We start from the raw sequence: 15,005 nt of genomic DNA on the forward strand, positions 1-15,005 counted from the left end.
ACTAAAATATTATGATGTCGGATTTTCAGTATCTTTTCTAGTTTACGATATCTAAACGGGACGGATGGACAGACGGACGGACGGACATTTTCCGCAAAACTAATAGCGTCTTTTCCCCTTTCGGGGGCCGCTAAAATTAGATTAGATATGACTAAACATAAATTAGAAGTGTCTTATAAAAGATTAGAAATTAGATTAGATCTGACTAAACATAAATTAGAAGTGCCTTATAAAATATTAGATGTGGCTAAACATAAATTAGAAGTGGCTGATAAAAATATAGATGTGGCTAAACATACATTAGAACTGGCTAATCAAAAATAAGATGTAGCTAAACATGACTTACTAGTGGCTAAAAAATTAGAAGAATCTAAAAATAAATTAAAAGTTGAAGGAATGGGAAAGTGGTACTAGTTTAAATAAACAGTGCTAACAGTTGTCCTTGAGGAGTGTAGGAAAGAACGTTTACACTACACGGAAGCCTCGAGTCAATAACTTCTGGTGGTCAACTTCTTGTTAAAAGGCGACGGTCTTTAGTTCACCTGGCCCCTCCCTTCCCGGTAAGCATTTAAGAAGTACAATACATGGATTGGTCGTGAAAAACAACCAGGGGCTAAAGGGTCACTCTAAAAACTGTCACCTTCGTTTGTTGTCTGGTAGATCAACACAATTCTCTTCACTTCGCTGACATATTCATGTCGCATTCAACTCTGGCTACTGACACAGTTCTCGCCCCTGAAGCAGGTGTAGACCACTCGTACTTTAAGGTGTAGATCTCTACTGACACAATTGATTCAAATATATTTTTTTTAAATTTATATTTGTAGGCCTAGGAAAACAAAGTTGGGCTGGAAGTGAGACACAATCAAATAAAATAAGACTTGGACCAAAAAGTACACAAGGAGCTTTATAATAAAGAAGAAATGAGTTCAATAGTGTGTAGGCCTCCTCTCTCTCTCTTTGTTTCCTCCCTATCGAGTTCAATAGTGTAGGCCTCCTCTCTCTCTTTGTTTCCTCCCTATCGAGTTCAATAGTGTAGGCCTCCTCTCTCTCTTTGTTTCCTCCCTATCGAGTTCAATAGTGTAGGCCTCCTCTCTCTCTTTGTTTCCTCCCTATCGAGTTCAATAGTGTAGGCCTCCTCTCTCTCTTTGTTTCCTCCCTATCGAGTTCAATAGTGTAGGCCTCCTCTCTCTCTCTTTGTTTCCTCCCTATGGAGTTCAATAGTGTAGGCCTCCTCTCTCTCTTTTTGGTTGTTTCCTCCCTCTCGAGTTCAATAGTGTAGGCCTCCTCTCTCTCTCTCTCTATCTTTGTTTGTTTATTTATCGTTTCTTCCAAAGTTATCAAGTATCACGTGCAGACACAAAAGTTTGATATCATGTGAAGACACAAAAGTTTGATATCACGTGCAGACACAAAAGTTTGATATCATATGAAGACACAAAGGTTTGATAACATGTGAAGACACAAAAGTTTGATATCATGTGAAGACACAAAAGTTTGATATCATGTGAAGACACAAAAGTTTGATATCATATGAAGACACAAAGGTTTGATAACATGTGAAGACACAAAAGTTTGATATCATGTGAAGACACAAAAGTTTGATATCATGTGCAGACGTTTGATAGTTCAACTAGGATCTATTACTTCTGTTAAAAAATAAACATTTTAAAACGAAAAGGTTGCATTTCTTTATTATCTCCCCTGCTTTGCAACAGAATTACACGGACAGCGTGCTACCTAACGGCCGGAGATGGAAGCTTGCTTTCCTTTTTAGAACTTAATGAATGGACGGGTCATACGGGACAATCTTACCTTGGTTTGTTTATAACATTCAAGTGACTTCACCAACCGTGACGGAAATAGAGGTCGAGGTGACCAGGGCCCCCCACTTTGCTCCGCCCCCTCCTTTCCACACTGTGTCCACCTGAGATAGGCAAAAGGGATATCGGAAGAGTTGGTTTCTTTCATTTACCAAAAGTGCAATTTAGAAGACGGCCAGGTGAGATGCTGATTGAGCTCCCTAAGTGATGACGTCATGATGCAACTGGACAGTCTGAGTGGTCTCTCGTCAACTACTGCAGGTGAGTAACGCCATGTGGCTGGCTCAGAGGTTGTCTGGGATGTGTGTTCTAAGTTTAGTTTCACCAGGGACTTGTTGTCATCGGACGTGTCCAGCAACAAACTTTTCATTTCTTGTGGTAATGTTACAACAAATTAGTTCATGTTCATTTTGGTGATTTAAAACCTAAAACATAATTCCGAGGGCAGTTGTCCTGTATCATAGCTACCACTATTTGATATAGTTGCGATGTTTTGTAGCTACCATTATTTGATTTAGTTGTGATGATATATTTGTTATGGTCTAATTGCGATTATCTAGATCTAGTTGTTTTTACCTAGTTGTTTTAATTTATAGTTAACCGCTTGTTTCAGTCTAGCTGTGATAATCTAGTTGTATCTAAGAGTGATATTTATTTTAGTTTCTTTGTGAGGATCTAGTTGGTCAAAGTCTACATATCGCGTAATCAGGCACATGGTAGTTCAAACCGTTTAAAAACAAATCTTTCCGATTTCCAAGACTTTCTTCTCCCTTGAGATTGAAAGCAAAGTAGGTGACACATTTTGTTTACAGTCAGAGATTAAAACCAAACAATATTTTCTAATTTATGAACTAGATCCATTGACTTACTCATCATATTTAAAAAGTTCAGTTTTACTTATATAGGCTACATGTTAAGAACTATGTATTATATATTTATGAGATCTTAAAATTAATATTTTCAAATACAGAAGTTTTCATTTAACTTAATTCTTCTACTTTTTGCTGGTACAATGTTGTGGTATCAGATCACTAATCCTACAATTACCATGCTGTTAATTTTAAAAAAAAAAATTAGATTTGTTTTCGAAAAAAAAAAAAAAAGAAACCATTAGAACGAGTCGTCTGCATATACCAGCCAAGATAAGAACTATCTCCAGACGTGAACAAATATGTATTGAACCTCATTCTTTTTGGCAGCACATAGGGGCTTAATTAGGTTAATTATAATAGACATTAAAGACGACTCACTAATTTCTGTTATTTCTTAGAAAGAAAATGTACAAAAAGTTTTAGTTACAGATATTCTTTGAATCAAGGTTGACAGTTTACATTTAACATCAATGTGACCCATTTAATTACAGGAGATGTCTCTAACAGCTCTGGCCCAACACAATCACACAGCAACAGACTGTTGGATCAGCCGAATGCGGCCTCCTTAGATTCACGCCACGCAATCCCTGGATTTACTTCTGTGATTAACTGGAGATCGGATTATCCTGTTCATCAGGCAACAGGAGTAGATGTATGCACAACTTCCGGTGACAAACAAACATCTGACGATGAAGGTAAAGGGTTAATGTATTATTTTGTTAGCTAACAAGCTAGGGACAGCTGCGGAGCTTCTCTTGGACATTAGCTCTACTAAATGTATTATTGTTTCTTTTGCACGAATTCGCGAAATGAATTGATGTCTACAGATGTAGATACGTCATTCTATTGCTCGTTTCGCAACTAGCAATGATTATGTGTGTGCAGATGAATGCTGAATGTATCGTTGGTGGTGTGTCTTCTGTTAGTGTATGTGTGTGCAGATGAATGCTGAATGTATCGTTGGTGGTGTGTGTCTTCTGTTAGTGTATGTGTGTGCAGATGAATGCTGAATGTATCGTTGGTGGTGTGTCTTCTGTTTGTGTGTTGGTGTATGTGTGTGCAGATGAATGCTGATAATCAAACGATTGTATTTCTGCTTGCGTTTCAATTTCTGTGGTTGATTAATGTGATCGTGATATAATTGACTTATCGCCCCTTTTGGTTTCCATTTTGATTTGTGGATCTCGGAAACTTGTAGAACTACAGACTATTAATAACCACAGTTCTTCTACCAAACAAAATGTTTGATTGCCTGACGTCTAACAAATCTTGTTGGTCGCCTTTCTAAATAAGGCAAGCCAGAAAATGGCATCATTTTCTACATATTGAAAAAGAGGTGGACACATTGATGGTAAACAAATGTACTTCACATTAGTGTACAACTATTAAATATCTTGAACCGTTGCCTAATAATTCTTGTTCTTAAATATGTGCATAAATATGTGCATAAAACGTGTATTCTTAGTTGTATTTCTTAAACAAAAATAATGTTTTCTGTAAACCATTAGTAGCTGGTTCACCACAAAACACATAAAAAAATGTAATCGATATACTTGCTATCATTATTTGACAACTAGCAAAGGCTTTATATGTTACTGTCATTAAAAATACAAAATGTTTATTTCCTTTTCTCATTTGTAATGGTGTTATTATACATACAGACTATACATACTACATATCTTTTCAGTATTGTTTTAGAAGTGGTGTTAAAAATGGTTAACCTTTTTTTAATCTTAAAAATAAAGAGTTCTTCATAAGACCAAAAGTAGCCGTTGCACCTGTATTTAGGAAAATAATAATATGAAATATGGGGACATTGAATTTTCAAATCTTCTAGTTTTTGAGATATAGACGTGCCAAAAGAAAGGACGAGACACACAATTAATTTTTACCAATACGGCCGCTAAAATGAATAAGAAATATTTTACAATTAAACTAGACCTATAGGCCTGTGCTTAATTCCTTTCCAAACGTCTTGTCGACAGACACAAAATGAACGTCCTATAGAAAACATTAGAATAGTTTTAAAAACTTAAATTAGATTACTTTATAGTTACAGTCATGGGCGCCCGCAGGATTTTTTGCAGGAAGGGGGGGGGGTGCAAGTTGCCACCTATGGCTCAAAGTCGTAGCTTCAACTTTTATTACAGAGAATATTAAAGAAAAGAATTGGTGCCCCCTCGCATACCTACGTGATATTAAGTTCACTGTCAACACTTGGTTCAGGAAAGTAAAAAAAAAACTAACGTGAATAAACTATTTACTGTTTATCCGTGCGGCTCTTATCAACGGTCGATCAAACAAAAAATGCAAACGCTGCCAAAACTGTCAAATAATTTACTACTGAATTGCTTCTCGTCGCGATGGACAAGCCGGCGATGAACGCTTATCTGGCAGTTCTGATGTTCTGTACGTTGCAATTCTTGGATCGTTTTAGGATGTAGACAAAACAGGTTGAACTGAACATCATTATTGCTTGAAAAGCGAGGCGTTAATGAAGAAACTAACGAATCAAGATACGGAATGTAAAGTAGTGTTCTGGAATAATACCGAATTGCAAACGTGTGGTTTTTGTTCCGTGTATCTGTCGACTGCAAAGTCCCGGCAGCACCAACTCATTACTGCCTGCCAGCAGTGTCACCTTACTCAGGATGGTCAAGTTAGTTTTATGTCGTTATGGTGACTGCTGATGTGCTGTTGAGCGGCCGCCTTAGCTAAGACGGACAGACTGCAACATCACGATACTGGTTCAATAACAGATAAATAATTGACGACAATTAAAAGGCAAATCAGAAACACTTTGAGAAGCAGGCACTGATTACACGTATTTAGATTGTCTGGTTTCACTTACAACCGTTATTTCTGACTTTTCTGTTTTAAAACGTAGTGTTTTCGTCTGGAAAGGGACGTGTTTACCTGCTATTTTATTGAGCTCTAACAATGACCGCAACTCCACAAGACGTAAATACATTTATCAAGATCACTCCTCAATCTTGTTTAAAGAAACTTTCCCATATATCAAATCGAAAGATGGCTGGCAAGGATTCGTCCTCCAAGACAAAAAAAAACAACTTTTATCATATTCTAGGCCTTTACTGAATATAATGATAACTATAATAGTGTGCAAGTGAAAACAAATCGTCACGACTAACATGCTATACAATATTGAATAGCAAGCCTATAATAAAGCGTACATGGTCGGACATGAACTACAGATTAGCCTATTCTAGTTGATTACAATAGTAGCTTATCTTTATTAACTTTATTTCAGTGGAAGCACTACATGTTAAGTTGCTTCCTAGCAGAAGTCAATTGATTTGAAGGTGTAAAAAATTGGCTAAAAGTTGGTTACTCAGAATTCAGAGGGGTGTACGTACATGGTCAGCCATCAGTTCCTGATAAGCCTAGGCTAGTCTACTACAACTGTACTTCAGTCACCAGTGGAAGCACTACTTGTTCAGTTGTTAATTAGATTTTCATTGATCTGATGGTGCAAAATAATGGCTAGAGTTTGGCTACCCAGAATCCAGGGTGGTGCAAGTGCACCCCCTTGTGGGCGCCCATGGTTACAGTCTACAGTTCATATATGTTAAATGTAGTCTCCCCCCCCCCCTTTATATTTCCTCTTGGAGATTTTTACGATAAACAATGTCAAGGGCTATCACATTTTTGTTAACTAAAACAATGTAATTGAGCTATAATGTTAACATTATGTCAATGTGTGGCAGTTGATCTTTGCATCAAATCTCATTTATTTCCGTTAGTTAGTCTTTAAAAAGGTTTTAGTTCATAGAGGTTAAGTCTAATATTTCCTTCCTAATGACATGATTTTGTGCTACACACAAGAGTCTAGAATACTCTAGAACATTTCATTCCGCAGTTAGGCCTTTAGTGCACAAACATTATCACATATTTTCCTTTAAAAAAAAAACTAGCTTATCAACACTTGATATACACCCAAAAAAACTTAGCTTTTTTCCACCATGCATGAAAATTTCTAATAACTAGATAATTACTGTGAAATTTTCAATCCGCAACCACTCTTCCATTGTTTCGTTACCTTTGCGTCATTTTTATTGCGCTCAATTGCAGAGCTCTTGGGGACTCTAGGCCTTCCTTGAAATGACACATTGACAACGTATGTAGAAAAGTCATTTGTGTCCATTCCCGAATAGCTGGACAATTGTGTCCATTGTGTGCAGGCTAACGCGGCTCAGTGCCCCGAGGGTACGTGGGAGCTACTTTCACCAACGACTCGTGGTCCGAGCTTCTAATCATGATGTATACCTGCGACACAACCTTATGCCTCCCCCCCCCCCCTCCCGAGCTAAACAATTCTTACTTTCTATGGGCAGTGTTAAGTCCGGCGTGGTTGAAAATAGCGACTTGATTTTAGTGTCTCTAGGCCACGTGAGTCTTGTGTAACACTTCCTGAGATCATTGTGTCTTTGGAATCCAAGCTTATTATTTATTTGAACTAAACGCGAGGGCCCGAGGTCTGTGTGTTAGAGCCTACCTTGTTCCCATGTGATATTTACTATATACAGGATTATCTCGTATTACACTATTGGGCTACGGGGGGGGGGGGGGGAGAGGGGAGGTCTACACAAAGCTATCTTAGAGTAAGCCTTACACCTTATATATAATACACACGATTATCTAGTTTTACTTACACTGATCAATGCGTAAAATACTAAATACTGGTATCCAAATTTAAACTATTTCAATGCTACCGCCATACTCGGTATTTTGATCCCGATCTATCATTTATTCTTCAGCTGATACTTGCAGAGGATATCCATACTCTCTTACTGTTTGGTTTTTAACATTAGATCAGTTGACTTTACTGTTCACAATGTAGGCTTACTTTAATTAGCTTGAATTTGATCTCGGTTTTATCTCTTCAAGTTGTTCATGCTTACATAAGCTGTGTTTGTTGATAACATTAAATACATTGAGCTCACCTAGAATACTGAAAATAATTTTGTAACAAACAAAACAATCACAAAATATATATAAAAAAGAGAATAACTCCTGTATACATCTTCAACAGAGCGATTATTTTACTCTTCATAACTTATGAATGTTAGATTTATAACCCAGACCGAGACAACAAAAAAATCCTGGTTAAGCGAATGCATAAATCTACTAGACTTAAAAATATTCCAATCTTTGGCCTTTAGAAGAGGGTAAGCAAAACGTTCATGAACATGAATTTATGAAACTCAAAGACGTAGAGTTTGTTCAAGATAAAAGTTTTTCTTGTTCTGAAGCCAAATTTTAATTATTTTCTTTTTATACTTGGACAAATTATAACAGTCAAACTAGAGTTTTACCCAGTCTCTGGCCAACGAGATTAGTAAGTCTTTTCTCAAACGATAAAGGCCTACATCAACTGTCAATTTTCTAGGAAAATCCTAAGAGCCGTTTTTGGAAAATCGCGTCCGTCCGGGTTTTAGGTTTAGCCCATTCCGAATGTGTGACTTGAATAGAGGTATTGTTAAAAGTTTTCAAATGTGAAATTTTACATTTCAAACTTACAAAACAGCTTCTTTTAATTCGTCACTTAATGTGGGTAAAAAAAAAATAAAAATGAAAAAAAACTTACTTGTAAACATGTCACGTGGTACACGAATGAATAATTTTCGAAAGATGTGTAATCTAGAACAAATGTATGACTTGATTGGTATACAAGCAAATAATCAACCACCCTGCCTTTAACAAAAAAAAAAAAAATTCAGTATCTATTTCAATTACAATGACCACAGGCAAACAAGTTCCCCGAAAGTGCCAGGCTGTACAACAAAGGTCATCATGATTGTTCATTGGAATTACGAATGAGTTTGAGTTTTGAGTTTAGGCACATCGGCACAATTTAGGCCATGTCGTGCCCGTAATCCTTTAAGGATAACTTTCCCTTTTCATAACAAGGGCTAAATTCTATATCATTAAAAACAAGGTCTATTCAGAGTTAAAATAGTAAAGATAGTAAAAATTTAATAATGTGATGTGCCAATGGACTTAACGAGATTGTATTGTTCATCAAAAGTTACGAAGTCCTCAGACTTATGAGCACTGATTAGCCATGACACTGATCAGCCGTCAACACTTTTCGGGACACAATACGACACGTGGTTGATTTAAAGTTCGTATATTGTATGCCGGTTAAACGTTTTCTAGAGTCAGTCCCAAAATATTAAGTTATTTACTTGGAAAATGTGTCCATGGATGTCATGTTGTTGCCGAACTGGGTGATTAAACTAGTTTTGTAGTCATGTATGAAGCCATGCAGAATTGAGCGTACAGTACATATAAGCAGATTTATACTGCAAGCATAAACTCTGCCATGAAATGTACTTTGTTAAAAATTCAAGAACAATATTGTTAATATCTATTTATACGTACAATTTTCTTTTAAAAAAGATCCGTGAGTTACAGGGTCACATCAAAACCTGGAAACATGCTCTGAACAGAATCCTGCCTTGGAATCAGTGTGTTGTCTGTTGGACACTAGTTCACTTCATTCTCAACGCCAGTCCGAACACATCCAAGGGACACCACTATAATATACTCAATACAACTTGTGGAGACTTCAAATGATGTTTATTTACAGATGGGGATGATATTCTTGTATATCTATCCATCGTTTTCATTGGCAGTCTATTCAATATTCATCTGTCCACAAGCCCTAGCCTTCTATCACGTACCCGTATTCTGCAAAGCCATTCGACTGTCTCACTGCGTCACTACTTTTACCGTCACTAAAAACAATGCACAATATATTTATTTACAAAACTAACATAATAATAATAATAATAACAACAATATAATAATAATTGTGTTTCCTTTTAACGAAACTCGACCCGGGCAGCACCAGAGAATGAATACTCATTCGTTTCTAACATAACAATAATAAGGCTTGTCTTCCAGTCCGAAGATTAATAAGGAATGCAGTATTGCCCGTGGCTACTCAGCCCCAGCAGCGACCTACATATTTTGCCACTCCAGCGCAAGCATAATCATTGTTCGGCGGTGGTCGATTAAGATTTTCTATGATTGTCTCTGTGTTAACATGTGTATATTGCGTCATTGTTTGTTGTTTATGTTTTGTGCGAAAGCAAAAGGGTTGGACGGAAATAAAAAGGAGAGTCTTCTATGTCTACTTTGAGAAACACAGTCTCCTTTATTATCATTATTATTAATTAATGTCTACAGTATGTGTTTGTTAATATCTGTGACAACAGAACAGTCTACGTCTGTCCTCTGCAGCGGATTTTCTAACATAATCTCTAAATTATACTAGGTCACTACTCTACGACGAGTTACTCTCTTTGTATCATTATACGAGTATGCGAACGACTTTTTATTTATTAACAACTGTTGGTCAAAATGAAACGCAAATTATTATTATTTTTTTTTTGGGGGGGGGGGGTGTCTTGAAAGAAGGGGGCATTATGGCTAAGTGAATTAAGCGCTTGAATTCCTAACCGATGTGTATCGTGCACTGGATTCGCGATTTTTAGACCGTATCCTGCTGTCATGACATTCTCGTTATCCAAACAGCGACAGAAGCTTGAAACGATTTCCCTATCAAGTTCCCCCCAAAAAAGAAGACCTATAAGATGAAACATGTCGGTAAGCCTAAATCATTGGCTAATTTCTCAGACTTTGGACTTGGTACATCATTCGAGCAATATTTTTGGAACTTTTTGGATAATATTTTCTTCACAATGCATTTTTTCGGAGAACAGTAGATCTGACTGAATCAATGGAGAGCTTTAGTTCTGCCTTTTGTCAACTTGTGAACTCGGATGTTGAAAAGTTGACACGTAAGTTTCAAACATTTCTTCAGAAGGCAGGAAAGGTCAAGGTTCGCACTCTGGACAACAATGCCAAGCACGAGCGCAGTCATTTTGTCTATGACAGTATGCTTAAGAATTTAAAAAAAAACACTAGATCTTCAGGAACTTTTACCAACAGGTTTCTTGAATATATAAACACTTGTTCATGAAGATTGTCACAAAACTGTATGTTATTGAGTTTCTGTGTTTAAACCACAAGCGGCTCAACAAGATAAGTTAACTGTAGGACTTTTAATTAGATCAGTTGATAATATGCAGTTGCAGTCAGGGCCGGCCTTAGATAATTGGAGGAGAATTTGGTGGCCCCAAATGAAACAGAAAAATACAAAATAAACAGCGTACAAATTATTTAAAACCTAATAGTTTTGAGTCTTGTGCGAGGTCCTACCAATCGGAGGATCTAGGCGAATGCCTAGTTTGCCCATGCCGGCCCTGTTGTAGTAAGCAGCAAAGTAAAAGTCGGACATTTTCACACTTTAAGCCAATGTCTGTCGTACGGAGGACTACTCAAAACATGTCCTCCTTTTGCCGACGTCTAGTAACCCTACCATCAACTGCAAGTCTCAGTCTAGAGCAGTAGGCCTACCTTGATTTTGATGCAACATAGTAAGAGAATCTTGCTTCGAACAAATACGTAAAACTGAAGCAAAAGAGCAACAACAAAAGAACTTGTTTTCAAATAGTCTGGTGCTCTACAAGAAAAAAAAAAAACTCCACCAGAAATCATCCAATGGTTGATCTTTTATTGTATCTTTGTTTCAAATTAGGGTCAGAATCTACTTCAGTTCAAAGTTCATTGTGATGCAACATACCTTATTTTGTTTTGAGAACTAATACAAACTTTTTTTTTCTGCATTTACTTAGAGATTAATTCACGTGGTGGCCTATTCCAGTAGTTCGTGGAACACCTAGCCAGGCCTAGCGGAACACTAGAGTTCCGAAGAACACAGTTTGGGAAACACTGCTATAAGAAATCAGATTTCATACATGCACGCAGGCTCTATTTTTATTTATCGTTTTTCAGATTACAGACCATTTACACCTCCGCCACCAAGAGAGCGACTGAGCTACACACGCTACCAGTTGGCACTGCTTAATGGAATCTATCAAGAAGTCCGATATCCCAATGGAACACAGAAACAACTGATAGCCAAGCGTGTGGGCATCACAAGAGAACAAGTGAAAGTATGTTTCTAACCTCTGACTAAATACACAGAAAGAAGCTACATTTTCTGAAACACACACACAAATCACGGCTTTTTGGTTAGGCCTATGTCTAGACAATTAAAAACCGCTCAAGTTGTAGACCTACATTTGTATAGTGTTAAAGCCAGTGGCAGTTATGCTAACATATAACTCAATACCAGTCTTTAGGTCCGAAGAAGGGTGCAGTATATCACGTAGCTATGCAGATCCATAGTGTCACATCTAACACATACTGCCAGCTAAGGTTTAATAAAATCCTCATTACGCTGCGTAAGCATGTCTTCAGCGGTACCTTTTCATGAGTCTAAAATGTAGATTCTATGTCTTGCTACGAACTTTTTCGCAACTTAGCTGTTGTCTGGTTTTCTCCATGGCAGTAAGAGCAAGATAACGCAAGATAACAAAGAACAAGGGCCGGCCTTAGGCCACTGCAGCCTATGCGGTCGCAGTGGGTCCAGCACTTTTATAGGCCTAGCGCTAATTCTAGGTGTAAAATATTAAATTAAACCATTCTAACGTTTGTATATATAATAACAGGATTTCCACTGCCTGCTGATTTTCCAGGGCCTCTTGAAAATTTCATGTAATTGCAAAATATACGAAAAAGTCCTGGAAATCTGAAAATATTAAAATCTCCTGAGACTTCATAAAAATCACATCAAAAAATAGACAAATATTTTCAATTTTGGGGTACCAATCCTACGTGCGATAAAAAAAAACGGCAAAGACTAATCCATTTGCTAATACAAAATATTAATTTTGATATAATGCTTATCCCTACCTAGACTGGGCCACTCGCAATCCGTTTCACATAGGGCCCCGCATTTGTTTGTTACTAATAGTTTTACTTTCAGTAGAACAGAAATGTTTCACAATAAACTTTACTTTTTTTTCCCCCCTCTACTAGATTTGGTTTCAAAATAGAAGAAGAAAAGATGTGGTTACAAAGAAGGTCCCCTCTAAAACTGCTAGTTCCAAGTCTGAGGTCAAGGACAATGCCAATGATGTCAAGGACAACTCACCAACTGTGGGCCTTCAATCTCCTGTTAGTGATAACAGTTCTGAGAGTTTCATTAGAACAGATGATGACCCACAGACTCTTGAACATATGGATACACACCTATGTGATACACTCAAATCACACAACACTAGTGATAGCAGAACTGAACTATCCCCTGGTAACAAGGACAACCACTCTCCGCCGAGTTCAACCTCATCAACTTCTTTAATAGTCTCCCCTGTTGTTCTTCGGAGCATGATAGTGGAGCTGAACAAGTTTAACAATGAGTACCTAAAGCTGAAAAAAAGCAAGAAAAAAAGAAAAAAATCCAAAGGGACTAAACCAGCTCTCACAACGTCTGCACCAGCTAAGTTGTCTTCCTTGCCCTCATTTTCATCTTTATCTTCTTGTCAAGCTCCACGCCTCTTTCAGAACTACGACATGCTGGCACCTCCTAATAAACTGACACCAACAGCAAATACAACATTACATGCCAGTGAAACGTCCGCTTTTCGCAATCCACGAAGCCAGTTCAGTAGCAGTCGACCCTGGGAGAATATGTCCACATCTAATTCATCTCACAGTTCTTTTCATACAACAGATTTCATGCAATCATACGGTGGTTTAGAAAACCTTCATTCTCCTTCAGAGATGTCTTCAAGCAGTATTGCTACATCATCAGTGGAGAATACTTTGTCAAAGTCTCTAACCCAAACTCATCAGCAGTTGTACAATAATGCTCAGACATCGAGTGATCTTGACCCCAACTTGAAAATGCAGCCATCTGCTATGATTCTTGATGCAAGAATGTCGTCTGCTGCCAGAAGCATAGATTATCCAACGTCTTCCAGGATGAGCCAACTCTCTACAGCGCAAAGCACTCACCCAAATCCACATTTCTCTCACTTGCTGCAGCGACATGACATTGGGTTTTCCAACATGGATAGTGAGAAATGTTTTCAGCCATCTAGCCCACACCATACTCTTTCACTGCATCCTCACCACAGCGCACACTTTGCAGCAATCAATCGTGTTTATCCTTTCCCCCTTGTGGCTGAGCCTCCGGTCATGCTATCCAACATTCGTCCCACAGAGTCTTACATGCAGCACTCATCCTGGCACCAGCTCTCAACCCCGCCACACCTGCCCTCCTCACAGCAAAGTACAGCTGGCTCACATGAGACGTACAGACCTTTACTCATCTCTTCCATCAATAACCCTTACTTCTCCTCCACTCCACTGACCTACATCTCTTCTCAGTCCTCCACATCGTCCACACCAAGATGGACTTCTCAAACTTCAGACCTGAACAACAATCACTTCACACAGCTGTGAAATATCTTCACTCAAACTGACAATGTAAATAATTGATAAAGGAAATTATATTGTGAATAGAATTTGAGTCTTTTCACACAAAACCTGTTTTAAAGATTAATACAAATTTATTTAAATGAAAAGATTTAAAGTGACTTGTTGTATGAAATAGAGCATCCAAATCTATTACATAATTTATAAGATCTTAAATTAACACTGAAAAGAAATGCATTGAAGATATGATGTCTTGAGTGCTAGACATTAAGTCCCAACTAGATCTAGTTTTTCTAGCAGCACAAGGTCTTTAAGACTTTTTTGTGATTGTACAGATAAATACTGAATGGGAGACAGGCTTTGAGTATTCTCAACACTGGTAGATAAGGGGATAGAGCAGCATCACAAATGCCCCCCCCCCCCCCCCAAACATAACATTGGCCTCCTTCAGTCGTGAAACGACTATGGTTCATCTCGAACACTTTTTCATATGGCTGTGGAGCCCTATTTTGGAGAGACACTCCCGTCCACATATATTGCATGTCAAGGTGGCCTTTGCTTTGGTGGTAGAGGAGCTGGCCATTTTCCGTGTGGCACTCCTTTCTTCAAGAATCGAGGCCCATGTTTTACTTTCTAGGTCACCGTCTCTCTCCAACTAGTGCGGTCTACGGCTATGTCTTCCCAAGGGTCAGTATCAATGTTCATTGATTTTAAATCCCTTTTTATCACATCAACCCCCCCCTCCTCCCCTTAAACAAGAAAATATAAAATAGAGGGAAGGGTTAGTACCCAAAAACATTTACACTTGACCTCCCCATCTACAGTGAACAAATAGAATATTGTGCAGATCAGGTGTATAGAAATGCCACATTTTGAGTATTAAAAAAAAATTAACATAAAAATATGTGCAACTCATTGGTATTTTTAACCTTTT

General features: G+C 37.8%; 1 protein-coding gene across 1 annotated transcript; it reads left to right on the plus strand.

Moving 5' to 3' along the window:
* The first annotated feature begins 1,840 nt into the window (after positions 1 to 1,840).
* LOC106053752 (homeotic protein proboscipedia-like) lies at positions 1,841 to 14,465 on the plus strand. Its single transcript, XM_013209364.2, has 4 exons — positions 1,841 to 2,084; positions 3,187 to 3,390; positions 11,582 to 11,742; positions 12,671 to 14,465. The coding sequence occupies exons 1-4, from the start codon at positions 2,039 to 2,041 to the stop codon at positions 14,096 to 14,098; spliced, it is 1,839 nt and encodes a 612-aa protein (XP_013064818.2). The 5' UTR covers positions 1,841 to 2,038; the 3' UTR covers positions 14,099 to 14,465.
* Positions 14,466 to 15,005: the final 540 nt, after the last annotated feature.

The sequence above is a fragment of the Biomphalaria glabrata genome, chromosome 3, assembly GCF_947242115.1.
Source record: "Biomphalaria glabrata chromosome 3, xgBioGlab47.1, whole genome shotgun sequence".
Taxonomy (NCBI): domain Eukaryota; kingdom Metazoa; phylum Mollusca; class Gastropoda; family Planorbidae; genus Biomphalaria; species Biomphalaria glabrata.

Bases quoted from the DNA above. Each gene is read 5' to 3' on its own strand.
- LOC106053752 (XM_013209364.2), top strand. From the start codon at position 2,039: ATGATGCAACTGGACAGTCTGAGTGGTCTCTCGTCAACTACTGCAG. The intron at 2,085-3,186 runs GTGAGTAACGCC...ATTTAATTACAG, and splicing joins TCTCTCGTCAACTACTGCAG to GAGATGTCTCTAACAGCTCT. The intron at 3,391-11,581 runs GTAAAGGGTTAA...ATCGTTTTTCAG, and splicing joins ACAAACATCTGACGATGAAG to ATTACAGACCATTTACACCT.